The 24,722-nt window shown below is 34.7% G+C and overlaps 1 protein-coding gene across 1 annotated transcript; it reads left to right on the top strand.

The window, feature by feature from the left end:
- Nucleotides 1-770: 770 nt before the first annotated feature.
- LOC136417698 (piggyBac transposable element-derived protein 4-like) lies at nt 771-2,255 on the top strand. The gene is made up of 2 exons (XM_066403518.1): nt 771-870; nt 916-2,255. Exons 1-2 carry the CDS (start codon nt 771-773, stop codon nt 2,253-2,255), a joined length of 1,440 nt encoding a protein of 479 aa, XP_066259615.1.
- Nucleotides 2,256-24,722: the final 22,467 nt, after the last annotated feature.

Below are 24,722 nucleotides of genomic sequence, written 5' to 3'. Positions count from 1 at the left end.
AGATGTTAGCAGTTAAGGGTTAAATAAAACCAAGTTTAAAAGAAATGTTTACTATCACTTAGAGTTCTTATTGTATTTTTATCACTTATAACATATGTGAGAAAACTGCCGTAAAGCGTGTACTCGTGTACAAAAAGGGGTGCGTGTAATGACGTGTTAATGAGTATTTATGTATATTATAATTTCGGATCTCTACATATTGTAGCTTCTAGGAAGCGATTTCAATTTATAGAGCAATTTTTCAATTGGATAAGATTTAAAGTTCAAGAAGCTGATATTTTTTACGATTTAACTGTATTCTTACATCTCGTTGGCGCGAACAATCAATCATTCCTTTACACAACAGTTTTTCGAGATAAGATACATATATGTCTTTTAATATGTCCAGTTTAAGTTACACACATTACTTTGATCAACCTTCAACTGCATTAACTCTAGAAAACTGGACATCGTAAAAGTTACGACGCTCCATAAAAATTTTTAAAGTTCGGGTATTCCCCGGTCCTGCTCGCTATGAACCGTTAGCTATTTGTTCCAATAGTCGTTATCTAACCGGTGGTGTCTGCATTTCTCATATTTTTTAACGCTTAATCACATATTTTTGAAACTCGTTAATTTTACGAATATCCAGCATTCACGTTACTTTCTTTGTACATTATTGTGACATTGTACATTAAATAATTAGACTAGTTTTTTTATATTTTGGTGGTAAGCTACATTTTTGATACCTTGGAATTTTTAAATAATTATTGATATATTATGTAAAGAACATGGCGCAAAAACCCTTGACTCAAAAAGAAATAGAGACTGAAATACAGCGTATAATGGATGGTGAAGGCTGTGAATCTGATCCTTTTGAAGACAGTGGAAGTGATTGAGAGGAGAATAATATAGAATACGAATCAGAAAGTTCAGATAATGACTTGTTGATACCGCAGCCTTCGGCCAACGCCAATCAGGCCAATCTATTTGAAAACTCTTCAACTGCCACACAACAACCATTAGAAGAAACTAGTAACAATGATATTGGTGAACAAGGTTTGTCAACTAACGCAGGTCAGTCCAATTTATCTCAACATTGCCCATCTCCAAAAAGTAATGATTCGGAGAGGAATATGGAAAACAATCTTTTTTTACCTCGTTATATAATCAAACCCAAGACCAAATATTTGAAAGGAAAAAATGGTCACAAATGGTCAGCGGAAATGCCTGAAAGATGTGGAAAAACTAAAGCAAGAAACATTATTCATTTTTTACCTGGTCCTAAAGCAGATGTTACAAATTGTTCAACTTATGATGAATATTTCTTACACCTTTTTTCAAATGAAATGTTAGATATTATTCTCTTACACAGAAATGCCGAAATCACCAGACAAGCAGAAAAATATAAGAGTAACGCGAATGTATTCCAAACAACGAAAATTGAGATAAAAGCTCTTCTTGCAATTTTGATAAAGTCTGCAGCGCACAAAGATAATCATTTGTTGACAAAATATATGTTTGATACTAAAATATCAGGAACATTTTACAGAGCCTGTATGAGCGGTGAGCATTTTTCATTCCTAATAAATTGTCTTAGATTTGATGATAAAGGAACTAAACTGGAAAGGAAAAAAGCTGATTCATTTGCACCCATTCGTGAGATATGGGATATTTTCATTGCAAAGTATAGAAACTCGTACATACCTTCTTCTTACCTAACTATTGACGAGCAGTTAATTGGATTTCGCGGACGTTGTCCGTTTAGGATGTATATTCCAAGTAAGCCGTGCAAGTATGCCATCAAAATAATCATGGTGTGCGATTCTTCTTCAAAATATATGTTAGATGCCAGTCCCTACTTAGGAAAATCCACGAAAACAAACGGATTGCCATTGGCTACGTACTTTGTAAAAGAACTTACTAAATCTGTCCATGGTAGTAATAGAAACATTACCATGGATAATTGGTTTACATCTGTAGGTTTGGCTAATGATTTATTAAAAGATCCATATAAACTTACTATAATAGGGACTCTCCGAAAAAACAAAAGAGAGATTCCCAAGAAAATGTTAAATGTTAGAGAGAGAAATCCTAACACATCCATGTTTTGTCACGATCAGATGAAGACAATGGTATTGTACGTGCCAAAAAAGAACAAAATTGTTTTACTTTTATCCACTCTCCATGAAGGGGCTGAAATATCATCCATAGGTAAACCTGCAATTATAATGAATTATGATGAAACAAAGGGTGGAATAGACACATTCGACTAAATGTGTTCTAATATGATTTCTAGTCGCAAAACTCGAAGGTGGCCGATGGTTATATTTTACGACATGATAAATATTGCATGCATAAATTCCTATATAATTTATTGCTCAAATTTTGTGAAACTAAACAAAAAGCTTTTAAGTAGATATAAATATATGTCGGAGATTTATTAGTTTTTAAGATGTGTAAAAGTAACATTAGGATAGACAATAAGATGAAGAGCAGGCTGACAGGGCCATCTGAAGACAAAGCACTGTCGAACGAGGTCACTATTGCCACGACGCGCTTAAGTGGCCATGTGTGCTAATTATTTGGGTGACACTAAACTATTGGTTCCTTTGTAATAGGGACTAGCAGGTACTTTTCCCATGGTTCTGAAGGACTCACCAGAACTGGGAAAGTTGAGACAAGAAGGACAAAGAACGGGCAGTTAATAGATTGATGGGAAGAAGAGCGGTCGTGGAATAGTGAACTGGTTTGTCTGTCTCTTCTATCTTTCTTTTTCTGTTAATAAAAAGAAGCAATATACAAAATACAAAAAATGAAGAATACTTCTCACGTTATTCCGACATATATATACTAACTAACCTGAACTAACTCGTTATCTTGCGAAACCATGGTTGAAAAAAAGATTAAACATCAAAACTTTGCATCGTAATATTCGACAAGATATTAACGATATTCTAAATATTTCGGTGGAAAATGTAACAACCGAATATCAAAATAAGAAACGAAAAATTTGTTTCTACTGTCCCAGTAATAAAAGGCGTATGACAACTACATACTGTCACCAGTGCAAGCAAGCCATATGTGGGGAACATCGTGGAAATAATACATGTATTGTCTGCTCTAGAATATGAAAATTTGCTTGTGTAAAATCACTTATGAATCTATGAAAGCATATTATATTTAGTAATATTTTTGCCAATGTTATTGTAATAAAAGTTTTTGTAGATGTAATGTTTTTTTGAAAGTCGTAAATTTTACGACACTCCAGTATTAACATATGTTTATAATAGTCCAGTGTTCTAGGGTTAAAGGTATCTTGACAACAAAGGAGCCATCCTTGTTTTGTTTCGTATTCTGTGTAAAACGTTTTTCACATGCCGACTCTTCGTCCGATAATTTTTTCTCGGCAGCGCTAATATTTTCTAATTTCTTCTCAAAACAATTTCAAGTCATCGTGAATTTACTGATTAATGTCTGCCGCAGTATTAATAAAACAACAGTTCACAACCGTCTGCTTATTTGCCTTACTAACTGGACCACTCACAATCCAGTCAAACCTAGTGCTATGTAAATTCGACAGTTTAGCACCTAAACAAATTTTCTTTCGGCATAACAGATCCCATAATAAATCCGAGCCAATCAACATATCAACTTGCTGAGGTTTAAAAAACTCGGGATCAGCTACCTTGCAATTAATTGGAAGTTTTAGATGACTAATATTTATTGGCGAAACTGGCAAAGGCCCTGTTATTTTGGAATAACTAAACAAGAAACCTTTAGTGCAAACTTATCGAATTTTGAAAATATTTGAGTATTACATTTATAATTTATCATTGAAAAGGAATTGTTTCTTCCAATGAGAGAGACATTAATTTTTTCTTTGATGAATTGAAGCTTATAGCAGGCACTTTCAGTAATAAAACTCAATTGAGAGCCACTGTCTAAAATTATACGAATGATAGGTTTGTTGTTAAATCGGTCCAGAATATAAACGTGCGCTGTCGATAATAAAACATCACTTATATCACAATTAGCAGAGTTATTAGTTACCTTCTTTAAATTAACTAATGATGACGATAAGCCTTCAACGTTAACCTTCCGTTGCGCGCACGAACTTTCGTAACATCTATTCTCGCGTGATGTCTGAGAGACTCTCGTTGCATTTGTTACAAAATAAGTTTTTCTACGGGTAACTGTGATTATTCTTTAAAAAAAAGTATTATTTAAGAAAAGTCTTTATTTTGTAAAAAGAATATGCAAACAAAAGCTTAATATACTATGCTTAAAATAAACTTAAACCTATCATATTTTTATTGTATTTTAGAGCAAGTTATGAACATGTGTTTTGCATGCTCCAAACATATAAAATTCTTGTAGTCTATACACTTGTATCAAGTCATGCGATTCTTTTTCCTCTCACAGACATAGCATCTTTTTCTAACATTTCCGAAACCTTCAGTTTTAGCATCTGTTTTTCTTTTACCTTGAAGCCAAATTGTGCTAGCATTTACATTTTCAGGTTTGCTTTCTTTTACCATTTTTGCCGTTTTTTTTCTGGCAACTTCCTTGGTAGAAAAGTTATTTTCGACCTTTTTTGAATATGGTCCTTAGTAAGTTCTCAAGCTGACTTTCATAAAGTATCTCCTTTTATCTAAACTTTGATTTTTGTTTTCCTTGTAAATAAGATGAGCGTTAATTCCTGCTAAATTTAACATTATAAAAAAAACTGTCATAGGTCAACGGTTAGTATTTCTAGACACGGAGTAGGTAGGATACAATTTGTCAACAACATCTACTCCGGATTTCGTTTCGTCATAAAACGTTACTATTTTAGATTCTCTTTTTATATCTGTTGTAGAGTCTATAGCACTGTCATGATGCATGCTTGAAAGCAGAATAACATTTTTACTTTTTCTTAGAATATAGGAGACCATTGTCAAATTATCACCAAATTTTGATGTATATGCATTTTGTCCGTATACTATTACGGAACTTGGTGGAAGCTTCCGCTTGTTTTTTCTGATAGTTCCTACATAAGTTAGATTCTAGTTTCGTTGAAGATCAGTAACAAGTTCAAAACTGGTAAACCAGTTATCTGCCATAATATTTCGCCCAGAACTGAGAATTGGTACACCTACACAACGGTACAACCACAGCCTTGTTATTGTAGACATGGCATTATTATCAACTTTGTATGGACTATCAGGCTGCTTTTCTAAACATATCTCCAAGTTACTAGTATAATAGGTCTTTGCATCCACTAATGAGGGAATCTTTATGCCGTACTTCGATGGCTTCTGTTAAGGACTTTAGGTTATTGTTTCTTGGTGTAGTTTGCTTAGTTAATTTATTTTGTACTTTCATCCTTTAAGTTACGCCCATGTGTATCGACACTTATTTGGAGGATTCCATCTGGGCGCCAGACAACCGTACCCATCAGGCCATATTCGAAGGGTTGTGTATGGCTGGGAAATACGCTACTCGTCAAAGGAAGCTTTCTAAATTGGACCATTGCCGCGATCTGCAGTTCGGCGGATCTGCAATGCTTCAATGAAAGCGACTTGTATAGGTATTTGCCAGATGGCGGCGATTTATGATCTTAGGCGCGACCATTGCCCGTAAGGGCTTCTGGTATTGGTGCGCCCCTGGTTGGAGCTCCTCAGGTTTAGTACTTAAGGGATGATCGCAGTAATTTCGCTCTCTTTTGACCAGTGCTCGCTCTAGACATGTGATCGTAAACGTAATTCGTAATTCTTCCCAACTAAGCAAACTCCCACTTCATACTTAGACCAATACTTTATCATTATTTATATAAGTGAAAATTAATACAGTCCACTTTCGTAAACCAAATTGTTGTTTTCGTAGTTTCGTTTATCGAAGAAACCTCAACAACTTCAATGGTATATAGTATTGGCGGAATGGTCATTTTCCTCGAAATGCTGGTAGCATCTCGTCAATCGTAACAAATTCTTATATGAAATAATTATTCTGACAATTGACAACAAATAACTCGAATATTTGCCTGACAGGAGCAAGCTTATCAATGACTCTCCTTTCGGCTCGAGTTTCCCTATCGTCAAAACGAATATTCTGTAGAAGAAAGTGAAATCTTTTACGTGGCATAGTTGTTTGAAAGAGTAATATGCCAGAACCATCAGTAGTCCAAAGGTCGTTGATATTTAGTCTGCTGTTCCTATGAAATCCAGCCATATACAAAAGACCTATAAAAGCTTTCAGTTCAGTCAATTCGGTTTGTTTGCAATCCCTTTCTCTACTAAATAATTCTATTTTACTATCAATAAACTTATTAATGTATTTGACTATCAGAATTAACATATCGTCGTTGAAAAATATACTCTAACAGAATAAGATGGATTTTGCATTCTTCGCTGTACCTTTTACCTCTGGAAAGGCACATATAATATTATGTGAACGTATTCTTACGTTTTGAGTTGGTGTGTCTAATGACCATATTGTCGTGCCATCTTTTTCAAATACTAACTTAGGATTAGCTTCTGTATTTATATCTTCGTCGACACCTGATATTTCCTGTTCGGCATCTGTGGTATCTTGTTATTCTTCCAGATTATCTTCTTCGCCTTCATTACTACCTTCTGCCACTGATAATTCTTCATCAGATAGAGCTTCCCTCAATGTGCGCAAGGTTTCAGCATTTTGATCGTCATAAGGGTCATATTTCTTGTGTGATGCCGAAGATGTGTACTTCTAGTACTTCTAGTACACATCTTCGGCACAAACCAAAAATTTCCAATTTAGTCTATCAATCTTCTAAGTTAATAAAGCTTACCTTCTTTTAATAATTAATCTAACTAAATTTATTTTCCATCAAAATACTCTTTTTCAATGTACACTGCGTGACATAGAAAAGAGAACACCCCGTAAAAATGATTTGATTTAAATAATTTTTGGTATGCATGTTGTTTACGCCAAAACAAATACTTCATTAAAAAGTTGAACAAATTTAATTGTTAAAAACTAAAAAAAATTTAATAATTTGTCGGTCCTCCGCGGTGTCTTATACATTCCTGTACACGTCTAGGCATGGATCTAATGAGGTGATTGATGTCCTCTTGGGGGATCTCATTCCAGGCTAACTGGACAGCATGACACAGCATCGCTAGGGTTTGCGGGGGATGGGGTAAATTATGCAACCTTCTACCTATAATATCCCATACATGTTCGATCGGTGAGAGATCTGGAGATCGAGGTGGCCAAGGTAGCAAATTGACTGCATTTTGTTGGAAGAAGTCCATAGTCACTCTAGCCACATGTGGTCGTGCATTGTCTTGTTGGAAAACTGGATCAACAAGAGTTTCCAGATAAGGCACAAGATGAGGTTCCAGGACTTCTTGGATGTATCGCTGGGCTGTCATACTGCCTCTGACGAAAACTAAAGGTGACCTGCTACCATATGCAATGGCACCCCAAACCATTACCCCAACAGTCTGATGGACATGCCTCTGTATTGCAAACTGAGGATCCCATCTTTCACCCCGTCTCCTTCGTATTCTTGCCCGACCATCATGCATACCGAAACAGAATCTGGATTCGTCACTAAACACGATGTTATCCCATTCCAGAGTCCCATGTATCCGTTCTTGGCACCACTGTAGTCGATTTTGACGATGATTTAAGGTGAGGGGTAACACGAGATAGGGACGGTAGGAAATCAATCCAAAACTTCTTATGCGGCGATAAATGGTTCGTATCCCAATGGGCCTTCCATACTCAGCGAACCACTGATCCGCCAGCGTCCTCGACGAGACGAACCTATCTCTTAGGGCCATAATTCGGAGTCGGCGATCTTGGCGTTCTGTAGTTCTTCGAGGTCGTCCAGTACCTGTTCTTCTGCCTGTTTGCCCTTCTTCGAACCATCCCTGACAGCATCTCACTATAGTGTTTACACTACGGTTCAATCTAGTGGCGATTTCCCTAAATGACAGACCAGCCTCTCGTAGACCCACTATTCGACCCCTCTCAAACTCGCTCAATTGATGAAAATTTCGCTCTATTCTGGTTCTAGGCATATCTCTACGCAGTTTCTAAGCACACTACACTCCAATAAATGTTATTTTCCAGTTGTATTGTTGATATTTTATTGCAATTTTTATATTTAAAAAAAACCTAAAATTCCGAATAACTCGTAAATACGTAGATAAATATGAGTGAAATTTTGATCGTTTCTGCTATACATATAAACAAACATGCATACCAAAAATTATTTAAATTAAACCATTTTTACGGGGTGTTCTCTTTTCTATGTCACGCAGTATATTTGAAACGCAGTTCTAGCGTAGCGATTGAGAGTATCAGTATATAAATGATAATGCCTGCCGCTAAACGAAACGGCGTAAATTAAGAAAACAAACTTTTTCTAAGACGTAAATTGTTCTGGCCAATCATTTACCAATATGCGGAAGGTATATAGACGGGGAATCCCTTAATTACAAAACTTAAAAAGTTACTAGCAAAATAATACTTAGCGGCGTCTAATAGACACCGCGCCAGCAACGAAGGGTTAATATTAGATTCTTGGCTTATGTGCCAAATTTCTTGTGAATTAATGTTATCAACATGTAGTAATATATTATGCTTCTTGTGACATTTTTTACATGTCGCTTTCCGACAACTCTTATTGAAATTACCAGGTTTCAAACAATTCAAACATAATTTTAAAGAAATGATTCCTTCGTCCCGTTTTTTAACAGGGATTTTTAAAAAGGAAGGACATGACTGAATGTAATGCTCATCCTTGCAAAATACACACTTCAGCAATTTAATATCAGTCGAATTTTAATTTTGTGGGTTCTCATCTACCGCAATTAAGTCTCTAAAGTTACCAACTTGTTTTTCTGTACGACTTTGTTCTAGATTATCGAGAAGTTCTGCCTTGAAAGTCAAAAATGATTTAAATTCTTCTAAAGAAGGGTTTGATTTTGCCTTTGATTTTAGTGATTCCCATTCCCTAGTGGTGGTCTTATCCAATTTTGTGCTTAACAAATAAACAATTGGGACATCCCACGATATTGTGGGCAAACCTATCTGACTTAGTGCACACATATTTTTCGTCACATTATTTAAAATCGCACGCATACCTTTGGCGGACTCTTTACTCATGGCTTCTATATTGTAGATGTTTTTAGTATGATTGTGTATTAATAATTTACCATTATTGTAGCGTTTTCTCTGTAACTCCCATGCAATGTTATAATTATTGGACGAAAACTTTATACTTGATATCAACTGGATTGGTTCATTACGTACAGAAGCTCCCAAATAATGAAAACGCTGAATGTCTGATGATTTATTTTTGTGAATAAGAGATTCAAAAATATCTTCGAATTCAAGTCAGTTTTGTAGAGATCCGTCAAATATGGGCAAATTTATGTAGGTTTTTCTAACGTTGTCTAGGGTTTTAATAATAGGGTTTATTGATATTAACGGATACACTTTGGATTCTGCTTGCGGATACTAGTTCTGGTGAGCCACTCGAAAGAAAAAGAGAGTCTCTAGATTCTGGGCGCTCTTAAATACTAAACTAAGAGTAATTAAACATTGTCGTACCCTGGCTAGAAAGCAATTAACGACTTATGATATCACCGGCGACGTTACTGTGGTACTGATAACACTTGGTCGGTACATTTCCATAGATGCCGACAAAGCGCGGCCGCACTTCTCATCAACGCCGATAAAGGGTGGCTATCCTTTCCCACAAGTACCAACAAAAGGTGGTTAGACGTTAATCATAAAATATCAGAATCGCATGAAGATAGCGATTGCGAAACCCTCTTAATTGACGAAAATACTTCTAACCAGGTTGAGACATACATAGGCGTCCTATAGGGGCAACATCAGCCCCTTCACAACTGTTTTATCTTATACTAACAGGCCTAATCTAATTAACAATATTAGCACTATCACTATACAAGGTGATTCACGTAACTGTTTCATTAGAAACTTTTGTACTTGTAACTAATCTAAATTTTTCATATTTGGGAGTTAAACTAATATAGATAGACTCTACTTTTATAAAATATTTTGAAGGTCATATCACTTCCGGTTATACTGGAAGTCAAGGTCAATTTCCTTATTTCAAATGAAACACCCAGTATATTTTTGCATTTTTGGAATCTAGGGATTAAGCTGATTAAATTCTTATTAGGTACTCCTACATCTAAACCTAACCGTTTCAAAGATATTTTGGTTTAAAAGAAAAATCTGTTTAAAACACCATTTCTATAAAATTTAAAATTCTCAGCTATTATTGAAGCTGGCTTTACGAAAATTTGCTGACATGTTAACTAGATATGGTAGATTAGGATAATACGAAAAGTTTTTATAAATATCATACAGGGTGTCCAAAAAATATGTCATATTTAAAGAACTTTGATAGCAAAAAAGTCGCTTATTTCAAATGGAACACCCCATATATTTTTATATGTTTGGAATCTAAATTTAATTCTGAATCGATTACTATTAAGCATCCCTATACCTAAAATGAACGCTTTTGCTATAATTTGCGATTTTTTAATATTGTACACTAATAATTCTAAGTATCATAGTTGGCTTTGAAAAGAACATGGCTGCTTCCGGTAAAATGCGTTAATGTAATTGTCAATTTAATAAATTCGCTCAGCAGTTTAGAATCATGAACTTTAATAATACTTATTCAAATAATGATATTTTAAATTTATTCTTTATTCATGGAGAGTGTAACAAAGTTTTGGAGAGAAGTTGCTGTACATTCAACGAAAGATATCCGCATCTTCCGAAAATCACAAAGAACAAATTTAGGATATTGGAATCAAGTTTTTTAAGACATGGAAAAGTCGAAACTAAAAAGTCTTATTCTAGACCCACAATAAATAAAAAAATAATAAATCAAAACAAAGAAAATTAAATTAAAATAAATGTTCAATATGACCTCCATTAACTTCTAAACATTTCAAAATTCTTTTTTTAACTTCATGTTGTGTCACTTTATTAATTGTAATGGGGCGAAGGTCTTCAAAAGCTTTTTAGTTTCGACTTTTCCATGTCTTAAAAAATTTGATTCCAATATCCTAAATTTGTTCTTTGTGATTTTCGGAAGATGCGGATATCTTTCGTTGAATGTACGGCAAGTTCTCTCCAAAACTTTGTTACACTCTCCATGAATAAAGAATAAATTTAAAATATCATTATTTGAATAAGTATTATTAAAGTTCATGATTCTAAACTGCTGAGCGAATTTATTAAATTGACAATTACATTAATGCATTTTACCGGAAGCAGCCATGTTCTTTTCAAAGCCAACTATGATACTTAGAATTATTAGTGTACAATATTAAAAAATTGCAAATTATAGCAAAAGCGTTCATTTTAGGTATAGGGATGCTTAATAGTAATCGATTCAGAATTAAATTTAGATTCCAAACATATAAAAATATATGGGGTGTTCCATTTGAAATAAGCGACTTTTTTGCTATCAAAGTTCTTTAAATATGACATATTTTTTTGGACACCCTGTATGATATTTATAAAAACTTTTCATATTATCCTAATCTACCATATCTAGTTAACATGTCAGCAAATTTTCGTAAAGCCAGCTTCAATAATAGCTGAGAATTTTAAATTTTATAGAAATGATGTTTTAGACAGATTTTTCTTTTAAACCAAAATATCTTTGAAACGGTTAGGTTTAGATATAGGAGTACCTAATAAGAATTTAATCAGCTTAATCCCTAGATTCCAAAAATGCAAAAATATACTGGGTGTTCCATTTGAAATAAGGAAGTTGACCTTGACTTCCAGTATAACCGGAAGTGATATGACCTTCAAAATATTTTAAAAAAGTAGAGTCTATCTATATTAGTTTAACTCCCAAATATGAAAAATTTAGATTAGTTACAAGTACAAAAGTTTCTAATGAAACAGTTACGTGAATCACCCTGTATACAACTCAAAGGTTTCCTGATCATGCCTCGACTTTGTCGTAAAAATAGAGAAGTTTTTACATACATACAAAAGGGTTTGATCTATTTGACCTAAAAATCCCGTTTTAAACGACAATTTATATCTGGAAGCTTTACAGACTGTACAGGGTTAATAATAACCGATTTCTGAGAACCTTTAAACGAACTTTTAATACTATCATTATCACCTTTGTTGTCATCCAAGTACCTTTTTGCCGCAGAGATGACGTAACAATACCTATTTTCAAATTCACGTTTCTACATATTCTTTTTCTATTTCGGTTAATTCACATGACTCTATGTTATCTTGGATTTCGACAAAATTTTGCAGTAAATTAACCTCAATATTATTGATGCAAGCTTTTAATTCTAAAATTAATTGATGAGATATATTTGTGTTATCTTTAAAATTGTCGTCAATATATTTTGCAAAGTTTGTTAGGCTGGCTTTTACAGAGCCTCTTTGCTTTTTAAGTACATTTATTTTTGAATTAGCAATATATCACAAATTTCTTAATTAGAATTACGACACGATCAATTATAATTTATTAAGGTGCAATGAGGCAATGATGAGAGCAATGATGAGGCAAATATGAGAATAAATGTTTCGAAAACAAATAGGAAAAGAGGAGAAAATTACTCACTCAAGAACTTCAAACTTGTCTTCTCATTTGAAATTGGACGCTGCAAAAGCCGGTGTTGAACCACGTATGTACACTGGAACTTGGGTAATTTTACTTACAAATACCCGTACTTTACTTTTAGCCGCTGTGGCTAACTACAGGTACTTATTCACTTTTTCTAAACTTTTACTTCAATCGTTAAACTAGTAACCAAAATCCGGAAAATCCGGCTCGAAGGACGATGTTAATTACTTTCAGTAATTATGAATAAAAATGAAACTGCGAGCGTGTAAGTATTACGAGAATAACTTTATTTTATGTCAACTTTCCGTAGACTCTCGGCCACGTCATTCTCTCAGCGAAGTTCTTGATCTTATATTGACTCTGCTTAAAAAATCAGCCCGGAGCCTTTTTCTTAATATGCATAATCAGCATATTGCATTTAACGTTATATTGCTTACGTTGAGATGTGACGCTACCATATCAATATACCCAGTCAGACACATCTGTACAAGAAGTATTAGTCACTATTGCTTAATTGGCTAATGATAACACAAACGTACATTGCTATTGCAATAAATACAAAACAGATCAAAGAAGTTAAAAAAAAAAATTCAGCAGTGGTGTATGAGCAAATTTTTTTAAAGGATTTTATAAACCAAGACCTCGGAAAATGCAATACCCTATATAGTAAATGGAGGAAATTTACTCTCGTTTTAAGCAGCACCTTTTACCTAATATGCATATAAAATTTGAAGGGTCTATCTAGTATAGTAGGTCCAGCACAGTAAAATAAAAACCTATTTTTTCTTAAATTTTAACACCCTGTAATTCCGCGATCGATCAAGATCGGACTCATGTTAATATGAACATTTTTTCTTGAAATAATGAGTTCTCTCTTCCATATCAACTTGTCCGAAGCAAACCGGGACACCCTGTATAGACTTATTAAATGAAGTACGTAATAAAAAAAGGGGAAACGGATTATTCATGACGATTGATAATATCAGCATGTGACGGGATGAAGAGACCTATCTCATTACATAAACATAAATCCAATACCGCACATTTCGATATGTTATACCGAATGTCTTCTTCTTTCTTCTACTTTACAATCATTATGGAGAGATCCTTCTTAAGATAAGCTGTTTTAGAGGATGCCAGGAAAACTCAGAAAAGTAATGATTGTAACATTTTTATTATTTCTACAGTGTACAAGACTGACTGTATCTGCTTTTGTTTCAATTCGATGTGCAATTCTGAAATTGTTGAGATTCCTTCGATAAACGAAAACCACGAAAACAGCAATTTGGTTTATGAAAGTGGACTGTATTAAATTTCACTTATATAAATAATGGTAAAGTATTGGTCTAAGTATGAAGTGGGAGTTTGCTTAGTTGGGAAGATTACAAACCACGTTTACGATCACATGTCTGGAGCAAGCACCGGTCAAAGGAAAAAGAGCACAAAATTACTGCGATCATCCCTTAAGTACTAAACCCGAGGAACTTCAACCAGGGACGCACCAGTATCAGAAGCCCTTACGGGCAATGGTCGCGCCTAAGGTCATAAAACGCCGCCATTTGGCAAATACCTATACAAGTCGCTTTCATTGAAGTATGGCAAATCCGCCAAACTACGGATCGCGGCAATGGTCTAATTAAGAAAGCTTCCTTTGACGAGTAGCGTATTTCCCAGCCATAAAGAGCCCTTCGATATGGCCTGATAGGTACTATGGCCTGGCGCCCAGATGGAATCCTTCAAATACGTATCGATGCACATGGGCGTAACTTAAGGGATGAAAGTACAAAACAAATTAACTAAGCAAACTACGCCAAGAAACAATAACCTAAAGTCCTTAACAGAAATTCTAAATTTTTTTTCACCCTTTATCTTTATTGTGATATCGAAACATCTTATCAAATATCTCCTTTCTTGAATATCTCTAATTATGGTTGAAGTTTTCGAATTCATTAAAATCCACTACCAATATTTTATTTAAAACAACTCAAAAACGGATACCCGGTTATCGACTCTTTTGTCGCAAATACTGAATTTTTCGGTTCAAAACATTTAGAATTTTCGATCTAAATGATTAATGGATCATTTTTCGTTGCCTCTAATAGAAACCATGAGGTTATTTCGAAGTACATATTTGTGTCATTTGAATGACCTACTACAATTATTTATTGTTTTAACCTGATTTTGAAAATATTATAGAGAGAAAAGTCTATTTCTGGAGATATTTTTTCATTAAATATGCTAATAATATCTCAAAAATCAAATGAAAGTTTATTAAATGGGGAGCCTTGAATGCGGTCGTTCACTATCTTCAAATACAATTAACTAAAGAAAATCGGCTAACTATATAAGAATATGCCGTATGGTTCTAAATTGTACAAGTGTTTTCTTTTGAAAAATTATCATTTTTTAAAATTCAAAATATTACTGTTTATTCGTCAATTCGTGGTACCAAGATGTTGATTAGACGTGGCCTAATTCTTGATACGTCTAGTTAGCAATGGACTGGATGCTTGCGAAGGACCATCTTGAGTTCATGGTCTCAGAGACACCATGTTCGTGCAAATGAAGAAATCAGAGACTCTTTTTAACGGTAACTAAGGTTTATTGTTCATCAACAATTTCGAGCAATTTAACAAAGGGAGGAACAACTTTTCGTGATAAGTTAACTAGTGTACTAATTAACCGTGTATAGGAACCGTGAGTAAAGTATTCGCGTACGAGTAACTTGCAAAGTACGGAGATAAGAGTCGACGGAGACGCACAAGAAGAGGAGCGATTTTTTTCTTGCAAAATCTTAAATACTAAAGTTAATGGGAAGCGCACATAGGCGTACTAAAAACCAGGAGGTCATCATCGGCACTTCTTTTAAATCTGTCCTTGTAACTTGCCTAACTTTAACAGTATAGGGTAAACGGTATAGTTATTGGACAGATTCGATTTAGAAATCTGTAATAAGCACAAATATAGTAATAACTGAATATTTTACTAAGAGATGACGAGATTGTTTACATTTCTGCCAAGAAATAAAGGGGGTTTACCAGGAATGCTTTATAAGAAAAGTTACTGTGAGTATAGTATTGGAATGCATAGTGTGCTGCGTACAAGGTAAGATTTTGATAAGAAGTAATAATTATAAAAGCAACAATTTATTGAATTTCGATCGTAATTTTAACTATTCTAATATTTCTACAATAATTTAGGTCGTTCCAATTTAGTATTTTTTACAGATTTACCAACATATTTTCGTCCCAGGAGTTGTGTCACCTTGTCAAACATCTGTATGTATAACAGATACAACTTTCAGTTATTGGATATGCTGTCCAATCATTAATTTTGGATTTTGTCATTTGTAGATAATTATTGGACGCCGAGTTGGACAGATATTTATTTGAAATAAGTAAATCATTGGAAATGCCGAAATGTGCCAAATATAATTTGGTTCAACTTGAGATGGTTCTGGAAGAGTTACAAGAAAAAGAAACAACCATCAGAGCGGTTTCAACAAAATATAAGGTTCCAAAATCCAAGATTTCCTTCAAACTCAAAAATCCGGATAGTAAAAGTAGCTATGGGCCTTCGCTTATTTTAACAAATGAAGGAGAACACCGTTTAGTTTTGTGGATTTCGGAATTAGGAAAGAGGATTTCCGAGGAAAATGGAAGATGTTATCTCAAGTGTTCAAAAATTTTTAAAAGCAAATCTTAAACCAAATCCTTTCAAAAATAATCGTCCCGGTATAGGATAGGTGAAGGCTTTTCTTCGTCGAAATCCTCAAAACTCAGATAAGCAAAGCGAAATAGTTTCACCGGCTAGCTTCTGTGTAACGGAATCGAACATAAGAAAGTGGTTAGACGAAATCAAAAAATTCTTCGAAGAGCAAAACTTGACGGATGTACTCAAGTACCCTTCCCGGGTTTATAACCGGGATAAAACGGGATTGCAAATGTGTCCATCTACAGGTCGTGTATTGGCCGAAAAGGGAACAAGAAATGTTTACAACATCGAGAAAGATTCTTCAAAAGAAAATATCACTATAATTTTTTTTTCTCCGCTGATGGAAAAACTTGTCCCCCAATGATTGTGTATTCTTACCCAAGAATTCCTGAAAAAATTGCTCGTGCTGTTCCGCTGGAATGGCGTGTTGCAAGGAGCGATAACACATGGATGACTGTTGAGGTATTTTATGAGTACATAGCAAACGTTTTCTATCGATATTTAGTAAAGAACAAGGCGACGTTCCCCGTGATCCTCTTTGTTGATGGGCATAAGTCTCATATAACTTACGACTTGAGTGTTTTATGCAGTCAATTGCAAATTGTGCTTTATACCCGAATTCAACTAAGATTTTGCAGCCCACAGATGTCGCAGCTTTTAGTCCATTGAAAGCCACCTGGCGAAAAACTACAAAACAATTCTATTCAGAAAGTCCAGGGGAATCAATAAATAAACTTAACATTGCACTATATTAGCAAACGTCGTTGACAGCATTAAATGCGATACAATCCAAAATGGATTCCGATTATGTGGATTATGCCCCTTTAATCCAGATGCAGTGTATTACATTCGGTGTCTTCGATCGAAAAAACAAAATATAAATAAACAGAACGAAGAAAATGAATAGAGCGAGGAGAGAACGTTAATTTACAATGAATTTGTTGAAGTGGTAGGCCCAGATCTTATTACGAAATTTGAGAGTAATAATTCGTCTCAAGAAAACGACGACGAAAATTTCAAAAAATTACACTTAATTTGGAAACACTTCCCAAAAGTATTACCCAGTAATTTTGATAGTTTTTTATCAAAACCTTTTGAAAACGGACAAATAAGAGATATGAATGTTGAACTGAATGCAATTACTAATAAAGGAGCTACAGAAGAAGTGTCTAATATCGAACGAATCGAAACAACAACATCAATTCCATTTTCATTCACACGGTCATTGATCAAAAACTCACAATTTTCGGCCTCTAGTTCCGCACCTGTCTCTGCTTTAGTGGTAACTATTGTGAAATTTGATGCTATTTGACCGTCGCGGGAGGGGTACCGATGTCGTCCGGGCCAATCTTGTTCCTGCCTTGTCAGCCAAACTTACCCTCTTCTCAATGGTACTTGGGGAGTCATCCCCTTCGTCTCTTAACGAATCGAAGAAAGCTTGTTTACTGCTTCTTGAATTATCGTAGGCCATTCTTTACTGTATACGAATTTATTAATGACAGAAAAAAAAATTATCTCGTATAATGTATTTGCCAAGGGGTACCTCCTAAGTTTTTCTAAAAGATCCCATACGGTACTTTTACAGCTTAACCTAGGAAACTTTGGAAATTAACCGAATTACAAGGAAGAAGAATATTTCTCTAAGCCACTCTACAACCTAAAACTAATTGTACAATGCCCTTCTTATGCTAGGTAAACTACAACTAACCTGTGTGTCTTTTTGTTGCCGGATATAGAACTAACACTCCCGTACTCACACTTTTACAGCGTGTCGATTATGAACTTTCAAAGAATTCGTCGTGAGATCAACCAGTCGGGATCAAATACTTCTTCCGGGATTTCCGCTCGGCCCTCTGTGAACCACTTCACCGATTCCTTTACGGGAGGCACGTAACAAATAAGAGGACACGTGAGCCGGTAGTTGAAAATCAAGAGCAAGGTCCTAAGACGCGGGGGTGCAAGATTGCAAGAGAACTTTTTCTCATATTGCAAATTCTTAAATACCCCATCAACTGGCGAACAACCATAGATGTACTTAGACTATGGGGTAGTTATTGGTCCAATAACCACTGCCCGCGTTAAAGCGTAACGCTCGGGAGGCACGATTTGGCCTTTTTTGGGTCTTTCGGTAATTGTAATTGCACCCTGGTACTAGTTCCGACAAAGAAGTTGCTGGAAATTCCACCACTTGGCTCGTTTATTACCAAGGATAATGGGTGAAAAAACCCTGTGCTTGACGAAAGTTACTTCTCGAACTAGTGACGCTCATAGGCGTATCACAAGGATGCTGGGCCCGAAGATTACACGTTTTTCTTTAACTTTTATAAAAATTGCAATTATTCAAGACCTATAGATTCTGTGGCAGGCATATCCACAACATAACACCTACAAACCAGACGTCTTAATTGAGGAAACATTGAAAACTAATGTAACTCTTTCTCCTTTTCTAATGTGGCAAAATTCTCCGAAATGAAAAAATAAACGACAAACTGAGAGAACAATTTATGCTTTGACATCAGAAAAGTTTCAACAAATGTTTGAATCCAAACATGCTTTAAAACAGCTAAAGTTAGAAGCGAAAGAAGATAGAAAAAGAAAGCGCGCAGAATAAAAAACAACAACAATTAATGGAGAAAACTAAACTACAAAACAGCCAGAAATACAGGCAAAAATGTAGCAAATGCTTGAAGCTAATAAAAAGGAACGGATCGACTTGCGATACTTGTCAGAGGAATTTTCATCGATCATGTGTTCCTATGTCACATAGAGAGCACATTCCAGATGATAAAGATGATTATTTGTGTCATTTATGCTAGAAGGAAGCACGTGAAGAAAGTGATGAGACAGATTAAGAAGACTCGGAAGAATTAAACTTGAGGAACTAAATATCCACTAACTATAATTAATTCGTCTAGTAACTGTTATAATTTGTTCAATAACTGTACTTTTTGAACATAAAAGTTTAGTGATGCCTAATTTTTTTCTATGTTGTTGTTTTGTGTTTTCGATGATAACATTTGAATACCCATCTGTTTACGATACTTTCGTGCATTGGTGGTATCTGTAGTTTAAAAAATAAATTTTTATCAAGTTATTGAATAAAAAAAGTTCCTTATCTGTCCAATAACTATACCATTTACCCTAATTGGATTTTATTAGAGGGCGATTAAGACCAGAATTGATAACGTGCCTAAATTCTGGTATGCATAAAAGGTCGGCGAGAAGTTTTAAAACACAGTTAGTTTAAGTTCAAACGAAATGCGTACCAACATCTGGTCATATGGGCAAAATGGCAAAAAAAAACGAGTAATGTTCATAGGCGTAGCACACGGGTTCCTTATATACTAATCACGGATTTAATTCTAGGCTTATGTAAAACACCACTTATCGAATTAATAGATTAAATCAATTATCGGATATTCTGTCCTCTACACAAGCCCTAACAGTTACCTAAGGCAAAAATAATATCTTTTAACCTTTGTTTATTTTTTAAATGTTGCTTACATCACTAGTAGTGCAAAATGGTCGATTTTTTTAAACTGAAACTTGAGTGAAGTGACACCTCAAATTAAAAATCTTTTAAACCTACATTTCATAATGTGTTGCTATTCAAAATCTATCGATTAATTTTGGAGAAAAACTGCTATAAATGTGGTAAAAAATGTAATACAAATTCATTCAAATAGTACGTGAACAATGAAAAAACTTTTTTGCTGATAGGAAATTGCTTTGTCTTCGATTTTTTACTCACAAACAGCCTTTGATTATTTTTATTTATTACTTTGTTTTTTTTTAAATCAAAACCTATTTGTGAGCACAAAATCGAAAGTAAAATAATTTCCTATCAAGAAACAAGTTTTTTCATTGTTTACGTACTATTTAACTGCATTTGTATTGCATTTTTTACTACTTAGAAATACTAAAACCCATTGTGATAAACCATGGGTTTTAGTATTATATTAACCCACTCGCAAGAATTTGGAAAGTGTAAAAGAATAGATACCAAAGTGATGATGTATCTCGTGAATTTCACAATACAGTGTGTCCCAGATAAGAATGAACAGCATGGGGATCTCGGAAACGGTAATAGATACAAAATGGTTTAAATTAGGAAAAAGTTGGGCAATTTAAAGCAAATTAATAATCTGTTTTTGTACCGGTTAAATTCCGAATGGTTACGAAGATATCCGGGAAAAAACGAATTTGGCGGTTTTCGTTTTTTGCAAATAACTCTTATACGGTTATAGTTAGAGGAATGAAAGTTTTACATTATTAAAGGTCTTTTTTAAGAACTGTTTAGCAGTGTTGCTAGTTTTTTAATTAAATTCTTACTTTTGGAGAAAAATTAGTAAATTTTGATGTTCATATGGGCGTGATATCGATTATTTATGTTTTCAAAATCGTCATAAAATTCCCTTTTCAGCCATGTATTACATTTAGTATTTTTCTCAGAAACTTTATGAGTTATAGCCATTAAAGCATTTTTTGATAAGTCGGCCATGATTTTGACTTTGATGTTATAGTAATGGTACATATTAAATAAATGAATGCTGTGAAAACGTCAAAATTATTTAAAAGTTGTAAAACCTTAAATTTGTTTGAAGTGTGCATAATTGTATTTACTTATGCGTATTACTGAGATCAGCATAAAATTAAAAAATAATTGTTTCAAATTATGTATTTAATAACAACAATGTAGCTAAACTTGGTTCGAATCGAAATCTCAAATTATATAAATGTTCAAATAAACCACTATTATTTGACAGGCATAGGTATGCTTTTTACACCGTCGATTCTAAAAGGTCTTCCATGTATTCTTCTAATAACGCCAATGAGTCGATTTGACAAAATTTCATGACGAACTGATCAGTTCTGGCCGATATTGTGCCTGTTTTAGTCATATTTGCACGTTTTCCCGAAATGGGATTATTTTTGGCCGAATTGACATAATTTCGCTTTATTTTCATGATTCCAGGCAAATTTGCATTATTTGGTAACTTTAGAGCATTTTGTGTTCAAATCGTCCGTTTTCAACCGTTTAAAACTTATTTGAGCAAAATGAGACCATTTGAGCAAATTTCGTGACGAACTGATCGAGTCAGACCGATATCGCTCTTTTCTGCCAGTTTAAGTTATATTAGCACGTTCAAATTATTTAAAGCCCAAATTGACAGAGTCAAGGGTGGTTGCTACTCAACCTCTCCAAGACACTGATGCAACTTAGTGGTATCTGCTTCCGTGGTTGGTTCTAAGTTTTGTGCATTACCCAAGGACCACTCTCGTTGTTCATCTGTTCGAAGGACCAATGAAAAGTGTTCGGAAGGATCACTTTAAAACTTCATTTATTTTCTTGCTAACCGTTCCCCTTTTTCTTCCATTCTTCCAAGCCCCCCGAAAACCCAACGAATCTCGCCGCGACTTCGACTTCCCCCATCTTCTTCCGTCGCTTCCCGGTGTTTCCAATTCTTAGATCTTTCCTTGGTTCAAAATTTTAACACTCGTTTTTGTCAGAACAAGAGAAACTGAATTGATGCACTTGTGATTAGCTTTATTAAATGTATTTCTTTGATAACTAGTAAGTAGTGTTTGCAAGAGTAAAACTTAGTTTCATATTATGTTGAAAATTCTTGTGTGACTGTTCTTGATGCCAGCTTGACGGAGACTCTTCTTTATTAAGTTCCTGATGGAAAACTTCTGGTAGTTCCTTTACGCCCATTGGTTCGGTTTCATCCTTCTGGAAGGGGTCGGATCGTTTCAGCCGACAAAGGTGGATGAAAGGACAATACCCTAATTGACCGTCAATCCAATCTCTTCCTTGCAGCATTGTAGATGTAATAAAGTGCGCCTAATGAGTTTATAAGATTCACACAATCTGGGGACTGACCTATGTCAGCCCTACCTTATGCCATCCAAATTTCAAAATCTTGCAAACACCAGATGATTCTTAAACTAGAGTCCAATTCCGGCCAACAATAGAGATAAAAGTCCTCTCGGGAATTCCAGATTGTAAACCATACCGGAATGGTCGCCCGGGTTTATAATCAGCCTTCAGGCCAACTTTATTGCTGAAATTAGGAATTCCCAAAAAGTCTGAATTATTTTCAGACAGACAGATTTGACCGAAATAACATAATTTCGCTTTACTTTCATGATTCCCGCCAAATCTGCGTTACCTGTTAGCTTTAATGCGTTTTACGTTCAATTTGGTGGTTTTCAACCATTTTAAGCTTATTTTAACAAATTAGGTCGATTTGAGTAAATTTCGTGACGAAATTATCGTTTTCGACCGATTTTACTCTTTTCTGCCTATTTAAGTCATATTAGCATTCATTAATTCATTTCATTAATACAATAAGTTCCATGGGGACCGTAGTTACATCAATGAGATGAGTAGATGTAAACTTACAGAGATAAAGGACTGTATCGACACCAAATGCCCCAATCATTAAAGCAAGATGTTCTTGAACTCTCATGATAAAAACCAAAATCATGAATTTGATTTTAGGAGTCTCGTCTAGCCAATTCCTTTCCCATATTGTATGGGTCAATTTTTGACTCTAAAATCGAATAAGAGCGAAGGCTTTTATGAATTCCTGATAACAGGTACTTAACAGAATCAAAAGTTCATGGGCATGGTAATAATACAAACAAAGCCTTAGCAGCATGCTTATCCAATATGTAGTTATAGATGCGATTAACAATATTATTATTTCGTTCAAATTAAAAGATAAAGTTAAAGAATATTGCGACTAGAAGAAAAGTTACCAACCCCTGACACTTACACTACAGCCGCGACAATTTGAATTGAGCTCTAAATAAAATTCAACACCACAGGATAGCCCAAGTTCTTATTGTAGATGTTAACATATCTGAAAATGTGAAAATCACCTAAAAGTGGGTTATAGCACGTGTTTATGACTCACTGAATAATATTCTTGTGTCTGACAATGAGGTATTTAAAAAATAAGAAAGTAGCCGTGTCCTCGTCCTCAGTGGCATTCAAAGTTTGATATTTTCCTTTAAAAACCTGAAAATTCTTGAGCAAATAGTCTAGCTTTTCTAGCTGTCTGCAAGGATAGAGAATTGAACTGATCATGAGGGTATCGATGACTAGTAGAGAATTAGCAATTACTATACCGATTATACACTGAAAAGTATACGCCATCTAAAACTGATAATATATTATTTGTCCTTAGGGCATGTGCCTTAATAGACCTTATAGTACTCTTGTACATCAAAAGGAAACCAAGTGGATAAAGGCAATTCTTTTACAATCTTGGTCGCACTGCCATATGTTTCTTCAACGGGTCCAACCATAACAGGTTTTGTGAAGAGCATCACATTCAACATCGTTATGAAATAAATGTAGATTTTACATTTCCAATTGGCGTTTTCAATGTTCTCTCTATCGAGTTTTTGAATCTTGAATTTTGGAATATTATGTTATGAAAACTAAACCATTGCTAACTCTACCAATTCATCATCAATAAAGTCTCCCTTCATTTCATCTTCAATAATTGTATTGATCGTTTTCTTGAAACTGGGACTTACTCGTGTTATCAACCGCCTACAGAAAGTAATGGTGTAAAACAAGATAATACATAGATTCAAAGACATCAAATCTTTTTTAAAGGGATTTTCGTTCAGGATCAAGTATAATTCTATATATGCCGTATGAATACGGCATAAGTAACAAATATTTTATTGCAATAGACTGTTAGGGTTTGTGTAGAGGACAGAATATCCGATAATTGATTTAATCTATTAGTTCGATAAGTCGTATTCTTCATAAGCCTGGTATTAAATCTGTGACTAGTTGCAAGGAACCCGTGTGCTACGCTTATGAACATTACTCGTTTTTCTTGCCACTTTGCCCGTATGACCAGATGTTGGTCCGCATTTCGTTTAAACTTAAACTAACTGTGTTATAAAACTTCTCGCCGACCTTTTGTGAGTACTAGAATTTAGACACGTTCTCGATTCTGGTCTTAACCGCCCTCCAATAAAACCCAATTACATTGTTAAAATTAGGCAAGTTACAAGGACAGATCTAGAAGAAGTGCCGATGATGTCCTCCTGGTTTTTGGTACGCCTATGTACACTTACCATTAACTTTAGTATTTAAGATTTTGCAAGAAGAAAAATCGCTCTTCTTCTTGTGCGTCTCCATCGACTCATAACTCCGTACTTTGCACGTTGCTCGTACGCGATTACTTTACTCACGGTTCCTATACACGGTTAATTAGTACACTAGTTAACTTGTCACGAAAAGTTGTTACTCCTTTGCTAAATTACTATAAATTGTTAGTGAACAATAAACGTTAGTTACCGTTAAAGAGGGTTTTTATTTTCTTCATTTGCACGATCACGGTGTCTCTGAGACTGCGAACTCAGGGTGGCCCTT

This window comes from Euwallacea similis, chromosome 29, assembly GCF_039881205.1.
Source record: "Euwallacea similis isolate ESF13 chromosome 29, ESF131.1, whole genome shotgun sequence".
Classification (NCBI taxonomy): Eukaryota; Metazoa; Arthropoda; class Insecta; order Coleoptera; family Curculionidae; genus Euwallacea; species Euwallacea similis.
Note: the sequence above shows the minus strand (reverse complement) of the source record. Positions and strands in the feature narration are given on the sequence as shown.